At 50.5% G+C, this 27,988-nt stretch overlaps 1 protein-coding gene across 12 annotated transcripts in view; it reads left to right on the forward strand.

The window, feature by feature from the left end:
- Positions 1 to 27,988, forward strand: part of GRAMD1B (GRAM domain containing 1B) — a 260,555-nt gene that overhangs the window by 123,351 nt on the left and 109,216 nt on the right. For 7 of the 12 annotated variants that reach the window (XM_075327726.1, XM_075327714.1, XM_075327715.1 and 4 more), the window contains one exon: positions 25,222 to 25,432. In XM_075327726.1, the coding sequence (XP_075183841.1) occupies positions 25,222 to 25,432 (211 nt within the window). The other 5 variants (XM_075327718.1, XM_075327720.1, XM_075327719.1 and 2 more) reach the window with 4 other exon arrangements.

Genomic DNA, 27,988 nt, shown 5'->3' on the forward strand with positions numbered 1-27,988 from the left:
TAATTACTGCACAGGCGAATGGTCCAGGGGGGGGGGGATGCACCAAGGAGGAAACTGTCAGGAGAGGATGGCTCGCACAACTGTATCCTAAGATTATGCCCTTGGATCCCTGAGGAACCTCTTGCCATCTTGTCCCCTACTTTAAAGACCCCCCCCCCCCCCCCATTCTTCCCCCTCCCACTCAGGATCAGTGTGTCTGGTAGGAATGCCAATTCTCCCTGTGCTTCCCACATCTTGCTGTATTCTGCACATGCTCAGGCGAGACTGTCAGCTGCAGAGCTGTGTTCTCCAGCGCTGGTGGGAGAGCGAGGAGAGGAAGAGTGCGAGAGGACAAGAGGGGACATATACATTAACAATCAGGCCTATCAGTCGCCTCATCTTCTCCAATATGTCCTGGAACACAGACAGCACTGAGTGGGCAGGCTGCAATGTGCCCAAGGATTTAGATATTCTGCACTAATGAAAGGGTTCCGGCTTGTCTGGTAAGCGGAGACACCGGTCCTTCTCCACACCTTCTAGCACCCCATCACACCCCCCTATCCCGGCATAGCGCTCCCCTTTTTGGATTGGATATGGGCTGAGGGAAGTTGGCTTGTGGTTCTTCGTTTTCTGCAGCACTTACTGTGAGCGTCCGCTGCCAGACTGCAGCTGTCAGGAGCATCTCCATGGACTGAAGAGACGCACTGTGCCCAGCTCCTGGGAGGACCGCAGGATGGCTTGCAGGTTTTACATGCTCCGTATGCTGCTAGTACTGTTCTAGACTAGGCTAGTGAGCCCCAACCTCCTGATTATCCCCTAGAAGCCTTAGTCATAGCCTGTACAAGGATTCGATGGGATTTCTAGATGCTAGATGTAGTAAACTCCTCTGCATGTGTCCTCTGTATGATGCAGTGCGTTGCGTAACTCCATGTGCCAGTTGTCGGTGTCTTGTAGCATTACACTGGATTATTTCAGTAAGGCTGGGTCCTCACGGTGCACTTTTATTGTCCAAAACTGTGATAGGAGTCACAATGAGCAGAATTGTAATCCTATGTATCTCCACTAAGAAATATGCATGAAAAACTGCACCGAGACCACCCGGCAGGTACAGGAGCGCACGACCACCCCGCACCCTGCCCTCCTCTAAAGTCACAAGAAAATCCTGATTTTTATTTCTCCTCCAGAGGAGTCGGCTGTAGTAAAATGAACGATGGATTAACCCCTTGTGTGGCCATGCTGCTGCCTAAGGAGTTAAAAGTCCGTCCGCTCTCGCTGTGCACCGTTTGTCCTGGTCTGCACTTTTTACATGTCTGCCTTGTCACTTACAATGTCTGTTATCACCGCTTAATAAAACAGAGCGCTCCATTAATAGAAAAATGGACATGGGGGCATGGGGGGAATCTGTCCTCAGCTCCGTATTTCTTTCTGGATGGCCAGCAGCCCCTGTCATGGTGCACCCTGCCCTTCAGGTGAGTATGACGCATGCTGCCCCGGATTCATGTGAGTATGGGACTTATTCACACCCGTCAGGAGGCTTATAGGTTGTAGACCTCCTATAGATTGTGCTGATAGCCCCGTCATGCCATGTAACATGTACGGCAAGAAGTGAGAGAGCAGGGAGACTGCCGGGTGCCATCTGTAGACGGAGCCCATAATCCTCTTAACATTTATCCTGCTTCCTTCCCTCCCCTCCCTCAGACCTCCAGGATTAATATCTTCGCTCTGGCCCCTATTTTCCTGGTTTTCTGGGTTAACTCTGCCTTGCCTTGGCTTCTGAATAGCGGCCATACCCCCAGAACATCACATGATATTATTTTCTTTTACCTTTTAGGTTTTTAACTAAAAATTATTTTTAATTCTTTAACACAAAGCAACTTTTCCCTGATGTCCCACACTTTATAGATGCCCCCCCCCCCTTATAACGTAGCTTTAACTTCCCTCAACAAATTAGTGCAGGGATTAAAGCATTAGTTTGTGTCGGAGATTATGTCCGTAGTATCCCCCGGGCAATTAACAAGGCAGTATTTAATAGTAACTGGGATTGGCACATGAGGTGACTAGTCTTGGTCGGCCCTCGTTGCATCATCGAGGCTATTCTCTCCAAACACAAACTGAGCCTGCATCACATTGTGCAGATACAGTGCAGCAAAATCCCATCACAGCTCCCAGAATATGCGGACACAGTGTGGAGGACCTAGGCTCCTCCAACATAAAGGGAAGGGGGAACCGAGAGCTAACCCCCTGTGATCTGACACCTAATGATAGGCCGTCCGTGTCTGATCCTGGAAAAACCCCTTTAACATAATGCAGCACAATATTCTGTCCCCGAGACCACCTCGACTCTGCTTCATCATCAGGAATGTGTGTTGTAGTTTGCTTCTCCTGAAACATTTCTAGGTTTATTCTCATTAATATTTGGGGTCTTTATAAATCCAGTCTAACGTTTCATTCCTGAAACTGCAGCCACCAGTCATTGGGGTTTTTTTGGCTTTTTTTTTTTTCTTACAAGTGTCAAGTATCTCAGTTCCCTGTGTTCAGAGTCATAGTGAAGTGTTGGATACACGGTCATTTTCTTTATTCTCATTCAGAAAACTTTCATTGTATAAACCAAGCTCTCCGCTTACAAAGATGCGAATCCTGAGTGATGATTGTGTGCGAGTCTCATTGTGTAAGTGCCTGACCCCTGCATTATATAGCGGTGTATATACATGTGGTTGTCACCATCAGCGGCACCTCCACGTAATGATACGCACGCTCTGCTGTTTTGTTATAATCAGGAATTGATCATTGGCTTGTATTGTAATGTTACCATAGACCCCTTAGTAAAGTCAGCCGATCCATCTAATACACTGTGTGCAGAATTATTAGGCAAATGAGTAGTTTGGTCACATGATGCTTTTTATACATGTTGTCCTACTCCAAGCTGTATAGGCTGAGAGCCAACTACCAATTAAGTAAATCAGGTGATGGCATCTCTGTAATGAGGAGGGGTGCGGTGTAATGACATCAACACCCTATATAAGGGGTGCTTTATTATTAGGCAACTTCCTTTCCTTTGGCAAAATGGGTCAGAAGAGAGATTTGACGGGCTCTGAAAAGTCCATATTGTGAGATGTCTTGCAGAGGGATGCCGCAGTCTTGAAGCGTGATCACCGAACAATCAAGTATTTCATGGCAAATTGTCAACAGGGTCGCAAGAAGCGTGTTGGGCAAAAAAGGCGCAAAATAACTGTCCATGAATTGAGGAAAATCAAGCGTGAAGCTGCCAAGATGCCATTTGCCGCCAGTTTGGCCATATTTCAGAGCTGCAACGTTACTGGAGTATCAAAAAGCACAAGGTGTGCCATACTCAGGGACAGGCCAAGATAAGGAAGGCTGAAAAACCACCACCTCTGAACAAGAAACAGAAGATAAAACCTCAAGACTGGGCCAAGAAATATCTGAAGACTGATTTTTTTACAGGTTTTATGGACTGATGAAATGAAAGTGACTCTTCATGGGCAGATGGATGGGCCAGAGGCTGGATCACTAAAGGGCAGAGAGGTCCACTCCCACTCAGACGCCAGCAAGATGGAGGTGGGCACTGGTATGGGCTGGGATCATCAAAGATAGACTTGTGGGACCTTTTCAGGTTGAGGATGGAGTGAAGCTCAACTCCCAGACCTACTGCCAGTTTATGGAAGACAACTTCTTCAAGCAGTGGTACAGGAAGAAGTCGCTATCGTTCAAGAAAAACATGATTTTCATGCAGGACAATGCTCCATCACATGCATCCAACTACTCCACAGCGCGGCTGGCCAGTAAAGGGCTAAAAGATGAAAAATAATGACATGGCCCCTTGTTCACCAGATCTGAACCCCATAGAGAATCTGTGGTCCCTCATAAAATGTAAGATCTACAGGGAGTGAAAACAGTCCACCTCTGGGAGCAGTGTCTGGAGGCTGTGGTGGCTGCTGCACGCAATGTGGATCGTAAACAGATCAAGCAATGACAGAATCTATGGATGGTCGGCTGCTGAGTGTCATCATAAAGAAAGGGGGCTATATTGGTCACTCATTTTTTGGGGTTTTGTTTTTGCATGTCAGAAATGTTTATTTCTAAATTTTGTGTAGTTATATTGGTTTACCTGGTGAAAATAAACAAGTGAGATGGGAATATATTTTGGTTTTTATTAAGTTGCCTAATAATTATGCACAGTAATAGTTACCTGCACAAACAGATATCCTCCTAAGATAGCCAAATCTAAAAAAAACCCCACTCCAACTTCCAAAAATATTAATCTTTGATATTTATGAGTATTTTGGGTTGATTGCGAACATAGTTACTTAGGTTGAAAAAAGCCCTCGGTCCATCTAGTTGAACCTTCCTCCACCAGTTCTACATTTAGTCACTAAGTCATTTATAACAGACAATGTTGTGTACTGAGGAAATCATCTGACCCTGATATAAAGCTGTTATAGTGTCTGCCATTACTACCTCTTGTGGTCGGCATTCCACAGTCTGACTGCTCTAACTGTAAAGAACCCTTTCCTATTTAGCTGCCGGAATCGCTTTTCTTCCACTCGCAGTGTATGCCCCATGGTCCTTAGTATTGTCTTTGGAAGAAATAAGTCATGTGCCAGTCCTTTATATTGACCACACATGTATTTATACATATAAATGAGATCTCCTCTGAGACGTCTTTTTTCTAAGCTAAACATATCTAACTTTTTCAACCTGTCATCATACGGGCGGCCTCCATTCCTTGTAATAATCTTATTGCCCCCTTTGAACTGACTCTAACTTCTGAATGTCCTTTTTAAAATGTGGAGCCCAAAACTGGATCCCATATTCCAGATGTGGCCTTACAAGTGATTTATAGAGGGGTCACAATACGTCGGGAGTTCTTGATCAATAATAAAAAACCCCCTCTAAAATACAACTTGCCTAATAATTCTGCACACAGTGTATGTATTGCGGCCTCCCGATCATTCATGTGTATACAGGGAGCCGGGATAAATGGTGTTTCTCATGTATAGGGGGATCGGGGATAAATGGCGTTTCTCATGTATAGGGGGATCGGGGATAAATGGCGTTTCTCATGTATAGGGGGATCGGGGATAAATGGCGTTTCTCATGTATAGGGGGATCGGGGATAAATGGCGTTTCTCATGTATAGGGGGATCGGGGATAAATGGCGTTTCTCGTGTATGGGGGGAGCCGGGATAAATGGCGTTTCTCGTGTATGGGGGGGAGCCGTGATAAATGGCGTTTCTCGTGTATGGGGGGGAGCCAGGATAAATGGCGTTTCTCATGTGTATGGGGGGGCGGGTTAAATGGCGTTTGTCGTGTATGGGGGAGCCAGGATAAATGGCGTTTCTCATGTGTATGGGGGGAGCCGGGATAAATGGCGTTTCTCATGTGTATGGGGGGAGCCGGGATAAATGGCATTTCTCATGTATGGGGGGGACCCGGAATAAATGGGCCGGAATAAATGGCGTTTCTCATGTGTATGGGGGGAGCCGGGATAAATAGCATTTCTCATGTATGGGGGGGACCCGGAATAAATGGGCCGGAATAAATGGCGTTTCTCATGTATGGGGGGAGCCGGGATAAATGGCGTTTCTCATGTATGGGGGGAGCCGGGATAAATGGCATTTCTCATGTATGGGGGGAGCCGGGATAAATAGCATTTCTCATGTATGGGGGGGACCCGGAATAAATGGGCCGGAATAAATGGCGTTTCTCATGTATGGGGGGAGCCGGGATAAATGGCATTTCTCATGTATGGGGGGCCGGAATAAATGGCATTTCTCATGTGTATGGGGGGCCGGGATAAATGGCGTTTCTCATGTGTATGGGGGGAGCCGGGATAAATAGCATTTCTCATGTATGGGGGGGACCCGGAATAAATGGGCCGGAATAAATGGCGTTTCTCATGTATGGGGGGAGCCGGGATAAATGGCATTTCTCATGTATGGGGGGCCGGAATAAATGGCATTTCTCATGTGTATGGGGGGCCGGGATAAATGGCGTTTCTCATGTGTATGGGGGACTGGGATAAATGGCGTTTCTCATGTATGGGGGAGCCGGGATAAATGGCGTTTCTCATGTATGGGGGAGCCGGGATAAATGGCATTTCTCATGTGTATGGGGGGCCGGGATAAATGGCATTTCTCATGTATGGGGGAGCCGGGATAAATGGCGTTTCTCATGTATGGGGGAGCCGGGATAAATGGCATTTCTCATGTATGGGGGAGCCGGGATAAATGGCATTTCTCATGTGTATGGGGGGAGCCGGGATAAATGGCGTTTCTCATGTATGGGGGGAGCCGGGATAAATGGCGTTTCTCATGTATGGGAGGAGCCGGGATAAATGGCATTTCTCATGTATGGGGGGATCCGGGATAAATGGCGTTTCTCATGTATGGGGGGAGCCGGGATAAATGGCGTTTCTCGTGTATGGGAGGAGCCGGGATAAATGGCATTTCTCATGTATGGGGGGATCCGGGATAAATGGCGTTTCTCGTGTATGGGGGAGCCGGGATAAATGGCATTTCTCATGTATGGGGGGAGCCGGGATAAATGGCGTTTCTCATGTATGGAGGAGCCGGGATAAATGGCATTTCTCATGTATGGGGGGATCCGGGATAAATGGCGTTTCTCATGTGTATGGGGGGGCCGGGATAAATGGCATTTCTCATGTATGGGGGGGCCGGGATAAATGGCATTTCTCATGTATGGGGGGATCCGGGATAAATGGCGTTTCTCATGTGTATGGGGGGGCCGGGATAAATGGCGTTTCTCATGTATGGGGGAGCCGGGATAAATGGTGTTTCTCGTGTATGGGGGGCCGGAATAAATGGCATTTCTCATGTGTATGGGGGGCCGGGATAAATGGCATTTCTCATGTATGGGGGAGCCGGGATAAATGGCGTTTCTCATGTATGGGGGAGCCGGGATAAATGGCATTTCTCATGTATGGGGGAGCCGGGATAAATGGCATTTCTCATGTGTATGGGGGGAGCCGGGATAAATGGCGTTTCTCATGTATGGGGGGAGCCGGGATAAATGGCGTTTCTCATGTATGGAGGAGCCGGGATAAATGGCATTTCTCATGTATGGGGGGATCCGGGATAAATGGCGTTTCTCATGTGTATGGGGGGGCCGGGATAAATGGCATTTCTCATGTATGGGGGAGCCAGGATAAATGGCATTTCTCATGTGTATGGGGGGAGCCGGGATAAATGGCGTTTCTCATGTATGGGGGAGCTGGGATAAATGGCGTTTCTCATGTATGGAGGAGCCGGAATAAATGGCATTTCTCATGTATGGGGGAGCCGGGATAAATGGCGTTTCTCATGTATGGGGGGAGCCGGGATAAATGGCGTTTCTCATGTATGGGGAGAGCCGGGATAAATGGCGTTTCTCATGTATGGGGAGCCGGGATAAATGGCGTTTCTCATGTATGGAGGAGCCGGGATAAATGGCGTTTCTCGTGTGTATGGGGGGCCGGGATAAATGGCATTTCTCATGTGTATGGGGGGGCCGGGATAAATGGCATTTGTCATGTATGGGGGAGCCGGGATAAATGGCGTTTCTCATGTATGGGGGAGCCGGGATAAATGGCGTTTCTCATGTATGGGGGGGCCGGGATAAATGGCGTTTCTCATGTATGGGGGGGCCGGGATAAATGGCATTTCTCATGTGTATGGGGGGAGCCGGGATAAATGGCGTTTCTCATGTATGGGGGGAGCCGGGATAAATGGCGTTTCTCGTGTATGGGGGGAGCCGGGATAAATGGCGTTTCTCATGTATGGGAGGAGCCGGGATAAATGGCATTTCTCATGTATGGGGGAGCCGGGATAAATGGCATTTCTCATGTATGGGGGAGCCGGGATAAATGGCGTTTCTCATGTATGGGGGAGCCGGGATAAATGGCGTTTCTCATGTATGGAGGAGCCGGGATAAATGGCGTTTCTCATGTATAGGGGAGCCGGGATAAATGGCATTTCTCATGTATGGGGGGGCCGGGATAAATGGCATTTCTCATGTATGGGGGGGCCGGGATAAATGGCATTTCTCATGTATGGGGGGGCCGGGATAAATGGCATTTCTCATGTATGGGGGAGCCGGGATAAATGGCGTTTCTCATGTATGGGGGAGCCGGGATAAATGGCGTTTCTCATGTATGGGGGGAGCCGGGATAAATGGCGTTTCTCATGTATGGGGGGAGCCGGGATAAATGGCGTTTCTCATGTATGGGGGAGCCGGGATAAATGGCGTTTCTCATGTATGGAGGAGCCGGGATAAATGGCGTTTCTCATGTATGGGGGGAGCCGGGATAAATGGCGTTTCTCATGTGTATGGGGGACCGGGATAAATGGCGTTTCTCATGTATGGGGGAGCCGGGATAAATGGCATTTCTCATGTGTATGGGGGAGCCGGGATAAATGGCATTTCTCATGTGTATGGGGGGCCGGGATAAATGGCATTTCTCATGTATGGGGGAGCCGGGATAAATGGCGTTTCTCATGTATGGGGGAGCCGGGATAAATGGCGTTTCTCGTGTATGGGGGAGCCAGGATAAATGGCGTTTCTCATGTATGGGGAGCCGGGATAAATGGCGTTTCTCATGTATGGGGGAGCCGGGATAAATGGCGTTTCTCGTGTATGGGGGAGCCGGGATAAATGGCATTTCTCATGTGTATGGGGGGCCGGGATAAATGGCATTTCTCATGTATGGGGGAGCCGGGATAAATGGCATTTCTCATGTATGGGGGAGCCGGGATAAATGGCGTTTCTCGTGTATGGGGGAGCCGGGATAAATGGCATTTCTTATGTATGGGGGAGCCGGGATAAATGGCGTTTCTCGTGTATGGGGGAGCCGGGATAAATGGCATTTCTCATGTATGGGGGAGCCGGGATAAATGGCATTTCTCATGTATGGGGGGAGCCGGGATAAATGGCGTTTCTCATGTATGGAGGAGCCGGGATAAATGGCATTTCTCATGTATGGGGGGATCCGGGATAAATGGCGTTTCTCATGTGTATGGGGGGGCCGGGATAAATGGCATTTCTCATGTATGGGGGGGCCGGGATAAATGGCATTTCTCATGTATGGGGGGATCCGGGATAAATGGCGTTTCTCATGTGTATGGGGGGGCCGGGATAAATGGCGTTTCTCATGTATGGGGGAGCCGGGATAAATGGTGTTTCTCGTGTATGGGGGAGCCGGAATAAATGGCATTTCTCATGTATGGGGGAGCCGGGATAAATGGCATTTCTCATGTATGGAGGAGCCGGGATAAATGGCATTTCTCATGTATGGGGGGATCCGGGATAAATGGCGTTTCTCATGTGTATGGGGGGGCCGGGATAAATGGCATTTCTCATGTATGGGGGAGCCGGGATAAATGGCGTTTCTCATGTGTATGGGGGGGCCGGGATAAATGGCATTTCTCATGTATGGGGGGATCCGGGATAAATGGTGTTTCTCGTGTGTATGGGGGGGCCGGGATAAATGGCATTTCTCATGTATGGGGGAGCCGGGATAAATGGCATTTCTCATGTGTATGGGGGGAGCCGGAATAAATGGCGTTTCTCATGTATGGGGGGAGCCGGGATAAATGGCATTTCTCATGTATGGGGGAGCCGGGATAAATGGCATTTCTCATGTGTATGGGGGGAGCCGGGATAAATGGCGTTTCTCATGTATGGGGGAGCCGGGATAAATGGCGTTTCTCATGTATGGAGGAGCCGGAATAAATGGCGTTTCTCATGTATGGGGGGAGCCGGGATAAATGGCGTTTCTCATGTATGGGGGGAGCCGGGATAAATGGCGTTTCTCATGTATGGGGGGAGCCGGGATAAATGGCGTTTCTCATGTATGGGGAGAGCCGGGATAAATGGCGTTTCTCATGTATGGAGGAGCCGGGATAAATGGCGTTTCTCGTGTGTATGGGGGAGCCGGGATAAATGGCATTTCTCATGTGTATGGGGGGGCCGGGATAAATGGCATTTGTCATGTATGGGGGAGCCGGGATAAATGGCGTTTCTCATGTATGGGGGAGCCGGGATAAATGGCGTTTCTCATGTAAGGGGGGGCCGGGATAAATGGCGTTTCTCATGTATGGGGGGGCCGGGATAAATGGCATTTCTCATGTGTATGGGGGGAGCCGGGATAAATGGCGTTTCTCATGTATGGGGGGAGCCGGGATAAATGGCGTTTCTCGTGTATGGGGGGAGCCGGGATAAATGGCGTTTCTCATGTATGGGAGGAGCCGGGATAAATGGCATTTCTCATGTATGGGGGAGCCGGGATAAATGGCATTTCTCATGTATGGGGGAGCCGGGATAAATGGCATTTCTCATGTATGGGGGAGCCGGGATAAATGGCATTTCTCATGTATGGGGGAGCCGGGATAAATGGCGTTTCTCATGTATGGGGGAGCCGGGATAAATGGCGTTTCTCATGTATGGAGGAGCCGGGATAAATGGCGTTTCTCATGTATAGGGGAGCCGGGATAAATGGCATTTCTCATGTATGGGGGGGCCGGGATAAATGGCATTTCTCATGTATGGGGGGGCCGGGATAAATGGCATTTCTCATGTATGGGGGAGCCGGGATAAATGGCGTTTCTCATGTATGGGGGAGCCGGGATAAATGGCGTTTCTCATGTATGGGGGGAGCCGGGATAAATGGCGTTTCTCATGTATGGGGGAGCCGGGATAAATGGCGTTTCTCATGTATGGAGGAGCCGGGATAAATGGCGTTTCTCATGTATGGGGGGAGCCGGGATAAATGGCATTTCTCATGTATGGGGGGAGCCGGGATAAATGGCGTTTCTCATGTGTATGGGGGGAGCCGGGATAAATGGCGTTTCTCATGTATGGGGGACCCGGGATAAATGGCGTTTCTCATGTATGGGGGACCCGGGATAAATGGCGTTTCTCGTGTATGGGGGAGCCGGGATAAATGGCGTTTCTCGTGTATGGGGGAGCCGGGATAAATGGCATTTCTCATGTATGGGGGGAGCCGGGATAAATGGCGTTTCTCATGTATGGAGGAGCCGGGATAAATGGCGTTTCTCATGTATGGGGGGATACGGCGTTTCTGATGTATATGGCCACCTCAAGGGTTCCTACAAAAATCCATGCATTTTCATGCAGTGTTTGCCTCATTAGCAATAAGGCATTGTGTTGCAGCAGGGCATAATGAAAGGCATGGTGCTCAGTGGTGATCAGCGGTAGAGCTGCTGTGTGAATGTGGCAGACATACATGTAGAGAATGTAGTTATGGGTTTTTTTGTGTCATGATTTTCCCCATTAATGTCAATAACGGTGAAAGACGCAGACATCAGAGGCCCCTCTGTAAGAGCAGTATATTGGCACGTTACTCGTCCTGTTCCCATGTAATGTCAATCATTCAGTAATTGGGAGCCATTCATGAGCCCCTGACAGAGCCCTTGTGCCGCTCAGATGTGATGACCCACTGCGGGCCGAGCGCACCTCTCAGACTAATTGTGTGGAGGGTTAAGGTTGGTTTTTGAAAATCTTTGAACAGTTAATAAATGATCGCAGCCCCTAAAATAACATCAAAACCCTACGTATGAATATCCACAATTCTGCTCCCCTATGGGTAAGGCCAAAAGATGCAATTGTGCCACGGCCGAGAAGCAAAGCCATCAGGTGCAGACGATCACGGCACTTCTCAGCCGGGGCGCAAATGCCGGGTCTGTCCTTACCCCTTACTCTCCCTACGCAGACCCTCAGAGGGTATATCAGCCTTTATCAATCTACTATTCACATTGCCAGTCCAGAAATCTGGGGGTACAGCTCCCCCTGCCCGGACTGTGACCCAGAGCGTCTGCAGGATACATATTAACTTATCACTTTTAGGCCTCACTCAAATGGGACATTTTCTTTCTCCTATGTGAAAAATGAATGTGTGCGGCATCACTGAGTCTGTCATGTGTGAATGGACGCATCACTATTACTATCATTAGGACTAACCTGCAGATTGCCATTCTTAATGACATGAGTCCATCTTTTTAGTTTTCATCTCCTGTGGATATGTTCTTTGGTCTGTGGTTGATTATGGATATGGCATCCGTTATCTACTTGTTGAGCGTCTCCTCCTCACATGAAGCTCCCGGAGGTTCACTATCACTACCTCGTGCTGTGTATTATACTCCATATACTGTTTATTAGAGAACATGGTTTCCGGGCTTCACGGCTCCAGGTGATTTATTTTCGGTTTATTTATCGGAGGGTGGCAGTTTATCAGTTGTGGTGAAGTCTGCAGACCACATGTGGCCCAGCTGTGGAGCCGGTAATGCTGAAATTCAGATTCTGGGGGAAAGCCGCCATCAGGAGATGCTTTGTAAGCGTCTGGTGTAATATAGGACGGGCCTTGTACGGACAGATGGTCAGTGTTTCTCATTAAACTGTAAACCTGCTAAGATCTCCGATGATAGGGGAGGTATTACAGGTGATGGAGGTATACAGGTGATGGAGGTATACAGGTGATGGAGGTATACAGGTGATGGAGGTATACAGGTGATGGAGGTATTACAGGTGATGGAGGTATACAGGTGATGGAGGTATTACAGGTGATGGAGGTATACAGGTGATGGAGGTATTACAGGTGATGGAGGTATACAGGTGATGGAGGTATACAGGTGATGGAGGTATACAGGTGATGGAGGTATTACAGGTGATGGAGGTATACAGGTGATGGAGGTATTACAGGTGATGGAGGTATACAGGTGATGGAGGTATACAGGTGATGGAGGTATACAGGTGATGGAGGTATTACAGGTGATGGAGGTATACAGGTGATGGAGGTATTACAGGTGATGGAGGTATACAGGTGATGGAGGTATACAGGTGATGGAGGTATACAGGTGATGGAGGTATTACAGGTGATGGAGGTATACAGGTGATGGAGGTATTACAGGTGATGGAGGTATTACAGGTGATGGAGGTATTACAGGTGATGGAGGTATTACAGGTGATGGAGGTATTACAGGTGATGGAGGTATTACAGGTGATGGAGGTATTACAGGTGATGGAGGTATTACAGGTGATGGAGGTATTACAGGTGATGGAGGTATACAGGTGATGGAGGTATTACAGGTGATGGAGGTATACAGGTGATGGAGGTATTACAGGTGATGGAGGTATTACAGGTGATGGAGGTATTACAGGTGATGGAGGTATTACAGGTGATGGAGGTATTACAGGTGATGGAGGTATTACAGGTGATGGAGGTATACAGGTGATGGAGGTATTACAGGTGATGGAGGTATTACAGGTGATGGAGGTATACAGGTGATGGAGGTATACAGGTGATGGAGGTATTACAGGTGATGGAGGTATACAGGTGATGGAGGTATTACAGGTGATGGAGGTATTACAGGTGATGGAGGTATTACAGGTGATGGAGGTATACAGGTGATGGAGGTATTACAGGTGATGGAGGTATTACAGGTGATGGAGGTATACAGGTGATGGAGGTATTACAGGTGATGGAGGTATTACAGGTGATGGAGGTATACAGGTGATCACCCTTTATTTCCTTCCATAGGCATTGTGACCATAGCTGCCACGTGTTTGTCCGAGTGTGTGTATTCACATGTAAGGGCATGACGTGATGAAAAGGGGTAAAACATGTACCTTAGGTGCAGTACTGTGTATTGCCAGTGACAGGTGAGGATAGCCAGACTCCAAGTGATCTACATAAAGTATCAGTAATAAGTGCTAACAAACTATATGTGTCCCTATCCTGCACCCGAGTGTCGCCATGTCCCTATCCTGCACCCGAGTGTCGCCATGTCCCTATCCTGCACCCGAGTGTCGCCATGTCCCTATCCTGCACCCGAGTGTCGCCATGTCCCTATCCTGCACCCCGTGTGTCGCCGTGTTCCTATCCTAAACCCCGTGTGTCGCCGTGTCCCTACCCTGCACCCCGTGTGTCTGCCTGTCTCTGTGCTGCACCCCATTTGTCTGTCAGTCCCTGTAGTGCACCCTATTTGTCTGCCTGTCCCTGTCCTGCACCCTGATCAGCAGTGTGTCATTCTTTTATATCCCCCGAGTGTCCCTGTCCTTCACCCCTAAGCGTCGGTATGTCGCTTTCCTGCACCCCTGAGCATCGGTTTGTCCTTTTCCTGCACCCCTGAGCATCGGTCTGTCCCTGTCCTGCACCCCAATCGTCGCCGTGTTCCTGTCTTGCACCCCAGGTGTTGCCGTGTCCCTGTCCTGCACCCCGAGTGTCCCTGTCCTGCACCCCGAGTGTCCCTGTCCTGCACCCCGAGTGTCCCTGTCCTGCACCCCGAGTGTCCCTGTCCTGCACCGCAAGTGTCCCTGTCCTGCACCCCGAGTGTCCCTGTCCTGCACCCCGAGTGTCCCTGTCCTGCACCCCGAGTGTCCCTGTCCTGCACCCCGAGTGTCCCTGTCCTGCACCCCGAGTGTCCCTGTCCTGCACCCCGAGTGTCCCTGTCCTGCACCCCAATCGTCGCCGTGTCCCTGTCCTGCACCCCAAGTGGCAGCATGTCCCTGTCCTGCACCCAGAGTGTCGCCGTGTTCCTGTCCTGCACCCAGAGTGTCGCCGTGTTCCTGTCGTGCACCCCGAGCGTCGCCGTGTCCCTGTCCTGCACCCCGAGTGTCCGTTCTGCACCCTGAGCGTCGCCGTGTCCCTGTTCTGCACCCCGAGTGTCCGTTCTGCACCCCGAGCGTCGCCGTGTTCCTGTCGTGCACCCCGAGTGTCCGTTCTGCACCCTGAGCGTCACCGTGTCCCTGTCCCGCACCCCGAGTGGCAATGTATCGTCAGTAATATGCATTTTATATAATGGTGTTTGGATAGAAAAGCTTCTCTATTTCCGTGGTGTTTTCTGGGTGATAGCAGGGGCATAGTTCTGTGGGGTTTGGGGGATGTGTGATTACTGGTTCTCATTTTCGGACCTCAGCCCCTCTGTGTCCCCCCGCCCTGTGTATAAGTAACGCTGCATATGAAGTCTCAGAACAAGAGCCGAGAACACATCTAATTACATGGACTTTTATATAGATCGAAAACAAATTTCATTGGGGCAATGGAATAATGTTTTTCTGGCAGCCGCATTGTGCAGTAATTATGAAGGAATCTAATTGTCATCTTGCCCTGAGTGACTCTGTCATTATGGTGTCCCCTGTGTGAGGCCCAGCCATGTACTGCAGTCTCTGCTACCCAGCCCGGGTATATTGCTGGTGCCGCTATATGCACAGGTGTGAGGCCCAGCCATGTACTGCAGTCTCTGCTACCGAGCCCGGGTATATTGCTGGTGCAGCTATATGCACAGGTGTGAGGCCCAGCCATATACTGCAGTCACTGCTACCCAGCCCGGGTATATTGCTGGTGCCGCTATATGCACAGGTGTGAGGCCCAGCCATGTACTGCAGTCTCTGCTACCGAGCCCGGGTATATTGCTGGTGCAGCTATATACACAGGTGTGAGGCCCAGCCATATACTGCAGTCTCTGCTACCGAGCCCGGGTATATTGCTGGTGCAGCTATATGCACAGGTGTGAGGCCCAGCCATGTACTGCAGTCACTGCTACCCAGCCCGGGTATATTGCTGGTGCAGCTATATACACAGGTGTGAGGCCCAGCCATATACTGCAGTCTCTGCTACCGAGCCCGGGTATATTGCTGGTGCAGCTATATACACAGGTGTGAGGCCCAGCCATATACTGCAGTCTCTGCTACCCAGCCCGGGTATATTGCTGGTGCAGCTATATACACAGGTGTGAGGCCCAGCCATACACTGCAGTCACTGCTACCCAGCCCGGGTATATTGCTGGTGCCGCTATATACACAGGTGTGAGGCCCAGCCATACACTGCAGTCACCGCTACCCAGCCCGGGTATATTGCTGGTGCCGCTATATGCACAGGTGTGAGGCCCAGCCATACACTGCAGTCTCTGCTACCCAGCCCGGGTATATTGCTGGTGCCGCTATATGCACAGGTGTGAGGCCCAGCCATACACTGCAGTCACCGCTACCCAGCCCGGGTATATTGCTGGTGCCGCTATATGCACAGGTGTGAGGCCCAGCCATACACTGCAGTCACTGCTACCCAGCCCGGGTATATTGCTGGTGCCGCTATATACACAGGTGTGAGGCCCAGCCATACACTGCAGTCACCGCTACCCAGCCCGGGTATATTGCTGGTGCCGCTATATGCACAGGTGTGAGGCCCAGCCATACACTGCAGTCACTGCTACCCAGCCCGGGTATATTGCTGGTGCCGCTTTATGCACAGGTGTGAGGCCCAGCCATACACTGCAGTCACCGCTACCCAGCCCGGGTATATTGCTGGTGCCGCTATATGCACAGGTGTGAGGCCCAGCCATATACTGCAGTCTCTGCTACCCAGCCCGGGTATATTGCTGGTGCCGCTATATACACAGGTGTGAGGCCCAGCCATACACTGCAGTCACCGCTACCCAGCCCGGGTATATTGCTGGTGCAGCTATATACACAGGTGTGAGGCCCAGCCATATACTGCAGTCACTGCTACCCAGCCCGGGTATATTGCTGATGCCGCTATATACACAGGTGTGAGGCCCAGCCATACACTGCAGTCACTGCTACCCAGCCCGGGTATATTGCTGGTGCCGCTATATACACAGGTGTGAGGCCCAGCCATACACTGCAGTCACCGCTACCCAGCCCGGGTATATTGCTGGTGCCGCTATATGCACAGGTGTGAGGCCCAGCCATACACTGCAGTCTCTGCTACCCAGCCTGGGTATATTGCTTGTGCAGCTATATACACAAGTGTGAGGCCCAGCCATGTACTGCAGTCACTGCCACCCAGCCCGGGTATATTGCTGGTGCCGCTATATGCACAGGTGTGAGGCCCAGCCATACACTGCAGTCACTGCTACCCAGCCCGGGTATATTGCTGGTGCCGCTATATACACAGGTGTGAGGCCCAGCCATACACTGCAGTCACCGCTACCCAGCCCGGGTATATTGCTGGTGCCGCTATATGCACAGGTGTGAGGCCCAGCCATACACTGCAGTCTCTGCTACCCAGCCTGGGTATATTGCTTGTGCAGCTATATACACAAGTGTGAGGCCCAGCCATGTACTGCAGTCACTGCTACCCAGCCCGGGTATATTGCTGGTGCCGCTATATGCACAGGTGTGAGGCCCAGCCATATACTGCAGTCACTGCTACCCAGCCCGGGTATATTGCTGGTGCCGCTATATGCACAGGTGTGAGGCCCAGCCATATACTGCAGTCTCTGCTACCCAGCCCGGGTATATTGCTGGTGCCGCTATATACACAGGTGTGAGGCCCAGCCATGTACTGCAGTCACTGCTACCCAGCCCGGGTATATTGCTGGTGCCGCTATATGCACAGGTGTGAGGCCCAGCCCGGGTGTATTGCTGGTGCCGCTATATGCACAGGTGTGAGGCCCAGCCCGGGTATATTGCTGGTGCTGCTATATGCACAGGTGTGAGGCCCAGCCATACACTGCAGTCACTGCTACCCAGCCCGGGTATATTGCTGGTGCCGCTATATGCACAGGTGTGAGGCCCAGCCCGGGTATATTGCTGGTGCCGCTATATGCACAGGTGTGAGGCCCAGCCCGGGTATATTGCTGGTGCCGCTATATGCACAGGTGTGAGGCCCAGCCCGGGTGTATTGCTGGTGCCGCTATATGCACAGGTGTGAGGCCCAGCCCGGGTATATTGCTGGTGCCGCTATATGCACAGGTGTGAGGCCCAGCCCGGGTATATTGCTGGTGCCGCTATATGCACAGGTGTGAGGCCTAGCCCGGGTATATTGCTGGTGCCGCTATATGCACAGGTGTGAGGCCCAGCCCGGGTGTATTGCTGGTGCCGCTATATGCACAGGTGTGAGGCCCAGCCCGGGTATATTGCTGGTGCCGCTATATACACAGGTGTGAGGCCCAGCCCGAGTATATTGCTGGTGCCGCTATATACACAGGTGTGAGGCCCAGCCCGGGTATATTGCTGGTGCCGCTATATGCACAGGTGTGAGGCCCAGCCCGGGTATATTGCTGGTGCCGCTATATACACAGGTGTGAGGCCCAGCCCGGGTATATTGCTGGTGCCGCTATATGCACAGGTGTGAGGACCAGCCCGGGTGTATTGCTGGTGCCGCTATATGCACAGGTGTGAGGCCCAGCCCGGGTATATTGCTGGTGCCGCTATATGCACAGGTGTGAGGGTCATGTGACAGCGGGCATCACCACGGATGTAGGCAGGATTGTGGCACTGCATCCAAGCTGCGGGCATCCGTCTGCATCCTCCTGGGGAAGAACACAATTGGGGAATGTAAAGGGAAGAGTGTAATGACAGGCGAGGGGCTGCAGCAGCTGTGAGTCAGGGAGGAGGGTGGTCCATGAATGACTGTTCCCTCCCATCGCTCAGACTCAGCTGCAGGAGGGTGTCAGAGAAACAGCTGAAATTAAAGGCTTTCCCTTCCTTTATCTGAGCAGCCTGTTAAGACCCCCTTGTTTAGGTAACGGGGGCACTGAGATGGATCTGGAGGTGAGTAGCCCTCCTGCCCGCTGCTGTCTTCCCTGCCCCCTGCTGCTTTTTCTGCATGAATGAATGGATCAAGCAATGCTGCTGGCTCATCCTCTCATGGCTGCCAGGTTAGTGCTGCTGACGCTTCTGTGTGTTGTATGTTGCCCACAGTTTGTGACCTTGCAGTGATGTGTATGCACAGATGGATCCATGTCCTAGCAGCCCCCTCCTTTCATGACGGGGGTGTATTGAGCGATGCTCCGTGCATGCTGTGGGACCATCTCTGCATTGTGACACATTTTGCTGCGGACTTGATGCTGTCCCCTCTTCATGCTGTGCTGGGAACGGTGCTCTGACAAAGGCTGCGGCTGCCCCGAGAGATGCTTAAATTACCAATGCGTCATCCCGGGTATCACTGCAGTGTGCATGGAAGCGAGCAGGGTGCCCATGTCCCGCACATGTGCCATGTCCTGTCCCCAGCTGGGACTGGTGCGCCTCGTGCGGTGCATCGGGCCCACTCAGGGTGTCGCCGCCTCTTCTTTTTGTGTCTAGTTTGGCATTGTGATTGTGAAGTTGTGCTGGCCGATGCTTGTACGCTGGTGAGCTGCCGACTCCCGGGGGGATGAGCAGGTGGATGCCTTGTGTCCTGCCCTTCTATTAAAATACCTCCTGGGAACGGCCTGAAACTCACCCCATAAGGTAGGTTACCAAGGGACAAGACACTGCAAAAGTATAGACAGCAGCGCAGATTGCTGTGAAGTGCGTCTGATGCTGGCCGAGAAGTCACGGCGATCATTACTGATCATTGGCTTTACATTCTGCCACATGGACACTCGCACAACGGCCGTTTACCTTCTTAGGACCAAAAATGGTCCTAATTCAATGTGCATGTCCTAAGATGCAGCAAGTAAGAGGTGTATGCAACATATCCTAGGGGCAAGAAGTCCTCAGACTGGAGGAAAACTGACCAGTACGGGCCTACAAGGAGCACAGGGAGGGGGGGACCTCTACATCACGGGGGTGGGATGGATTTGTCTTTTCCAAAAATATTAGCCAGCTAACAAAAAAAAAAGCAATCTAGATCTGCGCAGTGCTTAGATGATGCAGATAACACTGTACCAGACCTGCAGAAGTTTCCACCTCTTTGTTTTTTTCCCATCCATTTGGAGCATGTGATTAATTAGCAGCAGTGATGAGCGAGCAGTCAGACTCTCGGATGGGCGCAACTCACGTAGCCAAGTATAATGGAAACCAATGGGGAACTTCAGCATTTTTCTGAAAGTTTTCCCAAAAAAAATGCTCAAGTTTCCCATTGACTTCCATTATATTCGGGTGCTTGAGTTGTGCCCATCCGAGCATCCTACTGCCCTCTCATCACTGCTGCTAATTAATCACATGCTCCAATGTACTGAGCACCCGAGCATGGTAGTGCCCGCTCATCACTAGCTACAAGTATCGAGCACCCGAGCATGGTAGTGCCCGCTCATCACTAGCTACAAGTATCGAGCACCCGAGCATGGTAGTGCCCGCTCATCACTAGCTACAAGTATCGAGCACCCGAGCATGGTAGTGCCCGCTCATCACTAGTTACCAGTACTGAGCACCCGAGCATGGTAGTGCCCGCTCATCACTAGTTACCAGTACTGAGCACCTGAGCATGGTAGTGCCCGCTCATCACTAGTTACCAGTACTGAGCACCTGAGCATGGTAGTGTCCGCTCATCACTAGTTACCAGTACTGAGCACCCGAGCATGGTAGTGCTCACTCATCACTAGTTACCAGTACTGAGCACCCGAGCATGGTAGTGCCCGCTCATCACTAGTTACCAGTACTGAGCACCTGAGCATGGTAGTGCCCACTCATCAGTAGTTACGAGTACTGGGCACCCGAGCATGGTAGTGCCCACTCATCACTAGTTACGAGTACAGAGCACCCGAGCATGGTAGTGCCCACTCATCAGTAGTTACGAGTACAGAGCACCCGAGCATGGTAGTGCCCGCTCATCACTAGTTACCAGTACTGAGCACCCGAGCATGGTAGTGCCCACTCATCACTAGTTACCAGTACTGAGCACCCGAGCATGGTAGTGCCCGCTCATCACTAGTTACCAGTACTGAGCACCTGAGCATGGTAGTGCCCACTCATCAGTAGTTACGAGTACTGGGCACCCGAGCATGGTAGTGCCCACTCATCACTAGTTACGAGTACTGAGCACCCAAGCATGGTAGTGCCCGCTCATCACTAGTTACGAGTACCCGAGCATGGTAGTGTCCGCTCATCAGTAGTTGCCAGTACAGAGCACCTGAGTATGGTAGTGCCCGCTCATCACTAGTTACCAGTACTGAGCACCTGAGCATGGTAGTGCCCGCTCATCACTAGTTACCAGTACTGAGCACCTGAGTATGGTAGTGCCCGCTCATTACTAGTTACGAGTACTGATCACCCGAGCATGGTAGTGCCCGCTCATCACTAGTTACGAGTACTGAGCACCTGAGCATGGTAGTGCCCACTCATCACTAGTTGCAAGTACTGAGCACCCGAGCATGGTAGTGCCCGCTCATCACCCGAGCATGGTAGTGCCCGCTCATCACTAGTTGCAAGTACTGAGCACCTGAGCATGGTAGTGCCCGCTCATCACTAGTTAGCCGTTGTCAGAGGGCCCCATATGTCAATGGCAGAAGTAGTAGTTCAGCTATGGATGTGGCCATAGTTAGGAGTCTGTGCACTCAGGAAGGGGGTGACTAACACTAGCGAGAAAAAATGCGGTTCACAATTACTGCTGTGAAACATTGACACGGTGCTTGTCCCATCTCAGAAGGACTACCCGTCATTACTTGTGGGCACCTACGCAGAGCACTGGGAGATGCTTTGTATCAGTGGATACAGCTTGAAGACCATGTTGGAAGTTGTAGTTTTATCATAGAGCCACATGTTGTAGACCATTACATTCATATGTGCTCGTTCTTTTCCTTGACCTGTCTCATTTTCTTTCCTCCTCAGCCCACAATCAAGGAATTAGTGTCTCCATGTTGGCACCCACTCCCCGTGACCCGTTGCTTCCTTTTATCTTGCATGTATCATGGCCTGTTCCTAGACCCATGGCTTGCAGGACACTGCGCTCCTCCATGCTTGCAGGACACTGCGCTCCTCCATGCTTGCAGGACACTGCGCTCCTCCGTGCTTGCAGGACACTGCGCTCCTCCGTGCTTGCAGGACACTGCGCTCCTCCGTGCTTGCAGGACACTGCGCTCCTCCGTGCTTGCAGGACACTGCGCTCCTCCGTGCTTGCAGGACACTGCGCTCCTCCGTGCTTGCAGGACACTGCGCTCCTCCGTGCTTGCAGGACACTGCGCTCCTCCGTGCTTGCAGGACACTGCGCTCCTCCGTGCTTGCAGGACACTGCGCTCCTCCGTGCTTGCAGGACACTGCGCTCCTCCGTGCTTGCAGGACACTGCGCTCCTCCGTGCTTGCAGGACACTGCGCTCCTCCATGCTTGCAGGACACTGCGCTCCTCCGTGCTTGCAGGACACTGCGCTCCTCCGTGCTTGCAGGACACTGCGCTCCTCCGTGCTTGCAGGACACTGCGCTCCTCCATGCTTGCAGGACACTGCGCTCCTCCGTGCTTGCAGCTCCTTCTGTTTGCTGCTTTGTGACTTTGGCTGTGTTCTTCGTTGCCGGTCTGTGCAATTCCCCGGCTGCTCGCCTCTAGATCCTGCATCATTTGTTCCTTCACCATTAATAAAATCATTGTCTGACCCTGTGATCTGCTCAGGACTCGGGGCTCGGCCTCCGCTGTGATTCAGAGTCTCTGCTTCTGCTTTCCAGTCCCGATAACTACAATTGCACAGCGGCTGCTGCACTTTTATATACCTTTATCTAGAGCCTTTAATTTATAGTATTCTGTAGCTTGTAGACGTATCCTTTGTATATTTCTTGTAAACTTGAATGGAGTTCTGCAGTTTTATCTAAATGAGGCTTAAATGTATAATGAAGTTTTCCAACTTTCTGATGAACTATGTGTAAATTTCTCACCGTTAGCAAAATCTTGCTGTCAGTGAATGCAAAAAATCTAGACGTCCAGAAACTGAATATCACAAGTCTTCATTCATTCTTCTTAGCCTTGCGGGACAATCCCTGCACTAAAATCCGGGGAAATACCTTTAGAGGTTCAGGCCCTGTTTAGATTCTTTTTTTAAACTGGGTATTTCGTCAACTAAAAAATAATCTACACTCTTCTGCCGATCCCCTGCTTTACTGTCTGACTTATCCCTCTTCTAGTGGGGACAGTGCGGGACCGTTGCTGTGACCAATGTGTTGAGCAATTGGCTTCAGCGGTCTCGTGCCGTCCCTGTCAAAAGTGGTAGAAAGGATCGACCGATGGACGACCCAAGCAGTACTACAGAAGCGGCAAGGGATGGGTATATGAACAGAGACAGAAGCGGCAAGGGATGGGAACATGAACAGAGATAGAAGCGGCAAGGGATGGGAACATGAACAGAGACAGAAGCGGCAAGGGATGGGAACATGAACAGAGACAGAAGCGGCAAGGGATGGGTACATGAACAGAGACAGAAGCGGCAAGGGATGGGAACATGAACAGAGACAGAAGCGGCAAGGGATGGGAACATGAACAGAGACAGAAGCGGCAAGGGATGGGTATATGAACAGAGACAGAAGCGGCAAGGGATGGGTATATGAACAGAGACAGAAGCGGCAAGGGATGGGTATATGAACAGAGACAGAAGCGGCAAGGGATGGGTACATGAACAGAGACAGAAGCGGCAAGGGATGGGAACATGAACAGAGACAGAAGCGGCAAGGGATGGGAACATGAACAGAGACAGAAGCGGCAAGGGATGGGTATATGAACAGAGACAGAAGCGGCAAGGGATGGGTATATGAACAGAGACAGAAGCGGCAAGGGATGGGTACATGAACAGAGACAGAAGCGGCAAGGGATGGGAACATGAACAGAGACAGAAGCGGCAAGGGATGGGTACATGAACAGAGACAGAAGCGGCAAGGGATGGGAACATGAACAGAGACAGAAGCGGCAAGGGATGGGAACATGAACAGAGACAGAAGCGGCAAGGGATGGGTATATGAACAGAGACAGAAGCGGCAAGGGATGGGTATATGAACAGAGACAGAAGCGGCAAGGGATGGGTATATGAACAGAGACAGAAGCGGCAAGGGATGGGTACATGAACAGAGACAGAAGCGGCAAGGGATGGGTACATGAACAGAGACAGAAGCGGCAAGGGATGGGAACATGAACAGAGACAGAAGCGGCAAGGGATGGGAACATGAACAGAGACAGAAGCGGCAAGGGATGGGAACATGAACAGAGACAGAAGCGGCAAGGGATGGGAACATGAACAGAGACAGAAGCGGCAAGGGATGGGAACATGAACAGAGACAGAAGCGGCAAGGGATGGGTATATGAACAGAGACAGAAGCGGCAAGGGATGGGAACATGAACAGAGACAGAAGCGGCAAGGGATGGGAACATGAACAGAGACAGAAGCGGCAAGGGATGGGTATATGAACAGAGACAGAAGCGGCAAGGGATGGGTATATGAACAGAGACAGAAGCGGCAAGGGATGGGTATATGAACAGAGACAGAAGCGGCAAGGGATGGGTATATGAACAGAGACAGAAGCGGCAAGGGATGGGTATATGAACAGAGACAGAAGCGGCAAGGGATGGGTACATGAACAGAGACAGAAGCGGCAAGGGATGGGTACATGAACAGAGACAGAAGCGGCAAGGGATGGGTATATGAACAGAGACAGAAGCGGCAAGGGATGGGTATATGAACAGAGACAGAAGCGGCAAGGGATGGGTATATGAACAGAGACAGAAGCGGCAAGGGATGGGTACATGAACAGAGACAGAAGCGGCAAGGGATGGGTACATGAACAGAGACAGAAGCGGCAAGGGATGGGAACATGAACAGAGACAGAAGCGGCAAGGGATGGGAACATGAACAGAGACAGAAGCGGCAAGGGATGGGAACATGAACAGAGACAGAAGCGGCAAGGGATGGGAACATGAACAGAGACAGAAGCGGCAAGGGATGGGAACATGAACAGAGACAGAAGCGGCAAGGGATGGGAACATGAACAGAGACAGAAGCGGCAAGGGATGGGAACATGAACAGAGACAGAAGCGGCAAGGGATGGGAACATGAACAGAGACAGAAGCGGCAAGGGATGGGTATATGAACAGAGACAGAAGCGGCAAGGGATGGGAACATGAACAGAGACAGAAGCGGCAAGGGATGGGAACATGAACAGAGACAGAAGCGGCAAGGGATGGGAACATGAACAGAGACAGAAGCGGCAAGGGATGGGAACATGAGCAGAGACTTTTATTTTTAGACCTAGGCCTGCTTTTTTGAGAAAAAATAAGAGGGTTGGACAATAAATGTACCCGCTAATTGTAACAAACCTTGACGTGGACAGAGGTTTCTTGTGTTGCAGATGTGTGTGCTCCAGATTGGATACATTTGTAGGAAACCCTCTGCTTTGCAGACAGGACTAGGCCATCAATATGGTGAGAAATTGAAACAGTTTATTAGGAAGGTGCAGAACTTTTCATTTTATAGCAGAAGGCCTCATCTACATAAAACTGGAAAACACCTATGCGAGGTCCGATATGTATCGGAGACTAATCCGTTTTTGCCGGTTAACCATGTTTTCTTTTCACCTTAGCACGGCAAGTAACTCGAACCGAAGCTCGCCTGCCTGCTCCCCCATCCTGCGCAAGCGCTCCCGCTCTCCGACACCCCAGCAGAGTGAAGGAGAAGTCATGGTGGAGAAAAGCTCGGACCATTCATCAGACAAATCACCTCCGACCCCAGAACCCGGAGTGCAGCGGAGTGGATCCTCGCAGTCAGGCCGCAGCGGAGGCAAGAACTCCAAGGTGCGTGCTGCCTCTGAGGGCTGAAATACATACCGCAGAACTGCGTCACATAGACCGAAGGATCTGAGAACGTGCTCTATACTATATGGGAAGAAAGGGTTAATAGCGATGCAAAGACAACATCATTATCCAGTCCTCCCGCATCGGCGTGGTTAGTTGTTTGTATGATTTAATATGAGCAGTGTAGCAGAGCTAGGGCTGACATCTTGCAATAACACATTGTGTTGTTTGTTTTTTTTGTTTTTTTTTTTTTACGTAAAACTGCAGATAAATCTGTGCTTAGTTATTTATATAATTTAGGTTTTCTGAAATCTACTATTTTGCAATGGAAAATTCAACTCCTCTACGCCTCGATACTGTCATATGGGCAAAGATCTGCGCCAAAAACACTTCACTAATTGTTACTAAATGTGACTGTGGACTTTGGAGGTGATAATTTCTGAAGTTTCCGCCGTTGGTATTGGATTATAGAGGGTGTCGGGCTGCACCCATCTGTGCTGTGGGTTCAGTCTCCCCCATCACTCAGCAGTAATACGTCCTATCCGATATTCAGCTTCTTCTTTGAGGATTTTGGCCCCCTTGGTCCTGGCCGGGCAGGATCCTGTACACTCAGTTGTTCTCCGCTTCTGTTACTACGTATCTGATCTCTCACTCGTCGCCATGAATACTTGTTGGGAAGGATGTGATTCTTGCTTTTTATTTGGGGAGATTTCTTAGTATAATGCACTATTAACTATAACAAACTAATTGTAAAATGTTATTCTTATTCTTATTTTGGGCTGACTTCTATCTACGCTCCTATTCACTGATGGAGCGTAGAGGGAACCTGTCAAGTGCAATATGCGCCCAAAGCCACGAGCAGTTCTGGGTGCATAGTGCTAATCCCTGCCTAACCGTCCCTGTATCTAGTAGAATAGATAAAGAGAAATTTAGAAAAAGTAATTCTATAAATCTTTTATCGTATGCTAATGAGGGCAGTCACTAGTCGCAAGGGCATGATTGCTCCTGGCTAGCTGGCCCCTTAGCATGTTAGTGCGCCCTTGTGGGCGTGATAACATGCTAATGAACGCGCAGCGTCAGAGGATGGTCGCACTCACCTCTCTGCTGCCTTTGTTTCCGAGTCATGGATTTGGGCTCAGTGCGCATGATCTCAAAGTTTCGGTCATGTGCACTACATGGGTTTGAAGCCGGGACACATACACCCGGCTTTATAGCATGCATGACCGCCGGCTGTACGAATCCTGGCTTCAAACGCATGTAGTGCGCATGACCGAAACTCCGGGATCATGCGCACTGAGCCCAAATCCAGGGCTCGGACGCGCTGATCCTCTGCCGCTACGCATTCATTAGCATGATATCACACCCACAGGGGCGCAATAACATGCTAAGGGGCCGGCTAGCCAGGGGAAATCACGCCCTTGCAACTAGTCCCTGGCCTTATTAGCAGACGATAAAAGATCTTTAGATCTTTCTAAAGACCCCTTTATCTATGCTACTAGATACAGGGATGGTTAGGCAGGAATTAGCAATATGCACCCAGAATTGCTTGTGCTTCCGGGTGCATATTACACCTGACAGGTTCACTTTAAAGCTAAATTCATTATTCTGCTCATTTCCATGTACCAGGGAGCAGTGCATTATGGGAACTCCGATAACCGTTACACAGTTCATGCTGCTTGGCCATGTGTGGTCGCCCAATATATAGTAAATGATAATGAATATGGTGGCACTGTGGTCCTACAAGCTTTGATATCCGCCAGCTGTCATAGACATGGTGTATTGTAACATTGCAGGTTTGTTATATCTCCATGGGCCATCATGTTGCTCTAGCCTTAAAGTGGGAAAGTTCAAGCATGAGTTCCAGGTTTTTATTTTTGTTTTGTTTATCACATTTCATATCACTTTTATTTGACCTGAATCTGATAACGCCACTTTTCTTGCAGTGTAAGTAGCAATACAAATCACAAAAGGGAGCACATGAGGGCAAAAATAATTGTGGTTTCCTTGCTTATGGTCATAGACCCTTTTCCTTTGGTTTCGGGACTTTTGCCTACCAGTGCCGAAGAGTACTCCCTGGATTTTGCCTATTTGTGCTCCTGGGACTTTTGCCTATGAGCTCTTTTCGTGTAAGTAGGAATACAATTCACAAGAGTGAGAACATCAAGGCAAAAATGGTCATGCACCCCTTACTTATGGTCACAGATCCTTTTAACTTTTGTTTCGGAACCTCTGCCTATGGGTGCTCCCAGGACCTGTGCTTCCGGGACCTTTTAGCTACAAGTGCTCCCGGTACCCTTGGCTACTGGTGCTCCCAAGACCTTTGCCTACTGGTGCGCCCAGAACCTTTGCCTACCAAAGTTCCCGGGACCTTTGCCTACCTGCGCTTCCGGGACCTTTGCCTACCTGCGCTTTCGGGACCTTTGCCTACCTGCGCTTCTGGGACCTTTGCCTACCTGCGCTTCTGGGACCTTTGCCTACCTGCGCTTCTGGGACCTTTGCCTACCTGCGCTACCGGGACCTTTGCCTACCTGCGCTTCCGGGACCTTTGCCTACCTG

Source organism: Anomaloglossus baeobatrachus, chromosome 11 (genome assembly GCF_048569485.1).
Source record: "Anomaloglossus baeobatrachus isolate aAnoBae1 chromosome 11, aAnoBae1.hap1, whole genome shotgun sequence".
NCBI classification, from domain to species: domain Eukaryota; kingdom Metazoa; phylum Chordata; class Amphibia; order Anura; family Aromobatidae; genus Anomaloglossus; species Anomaloglossus baeobatrachus.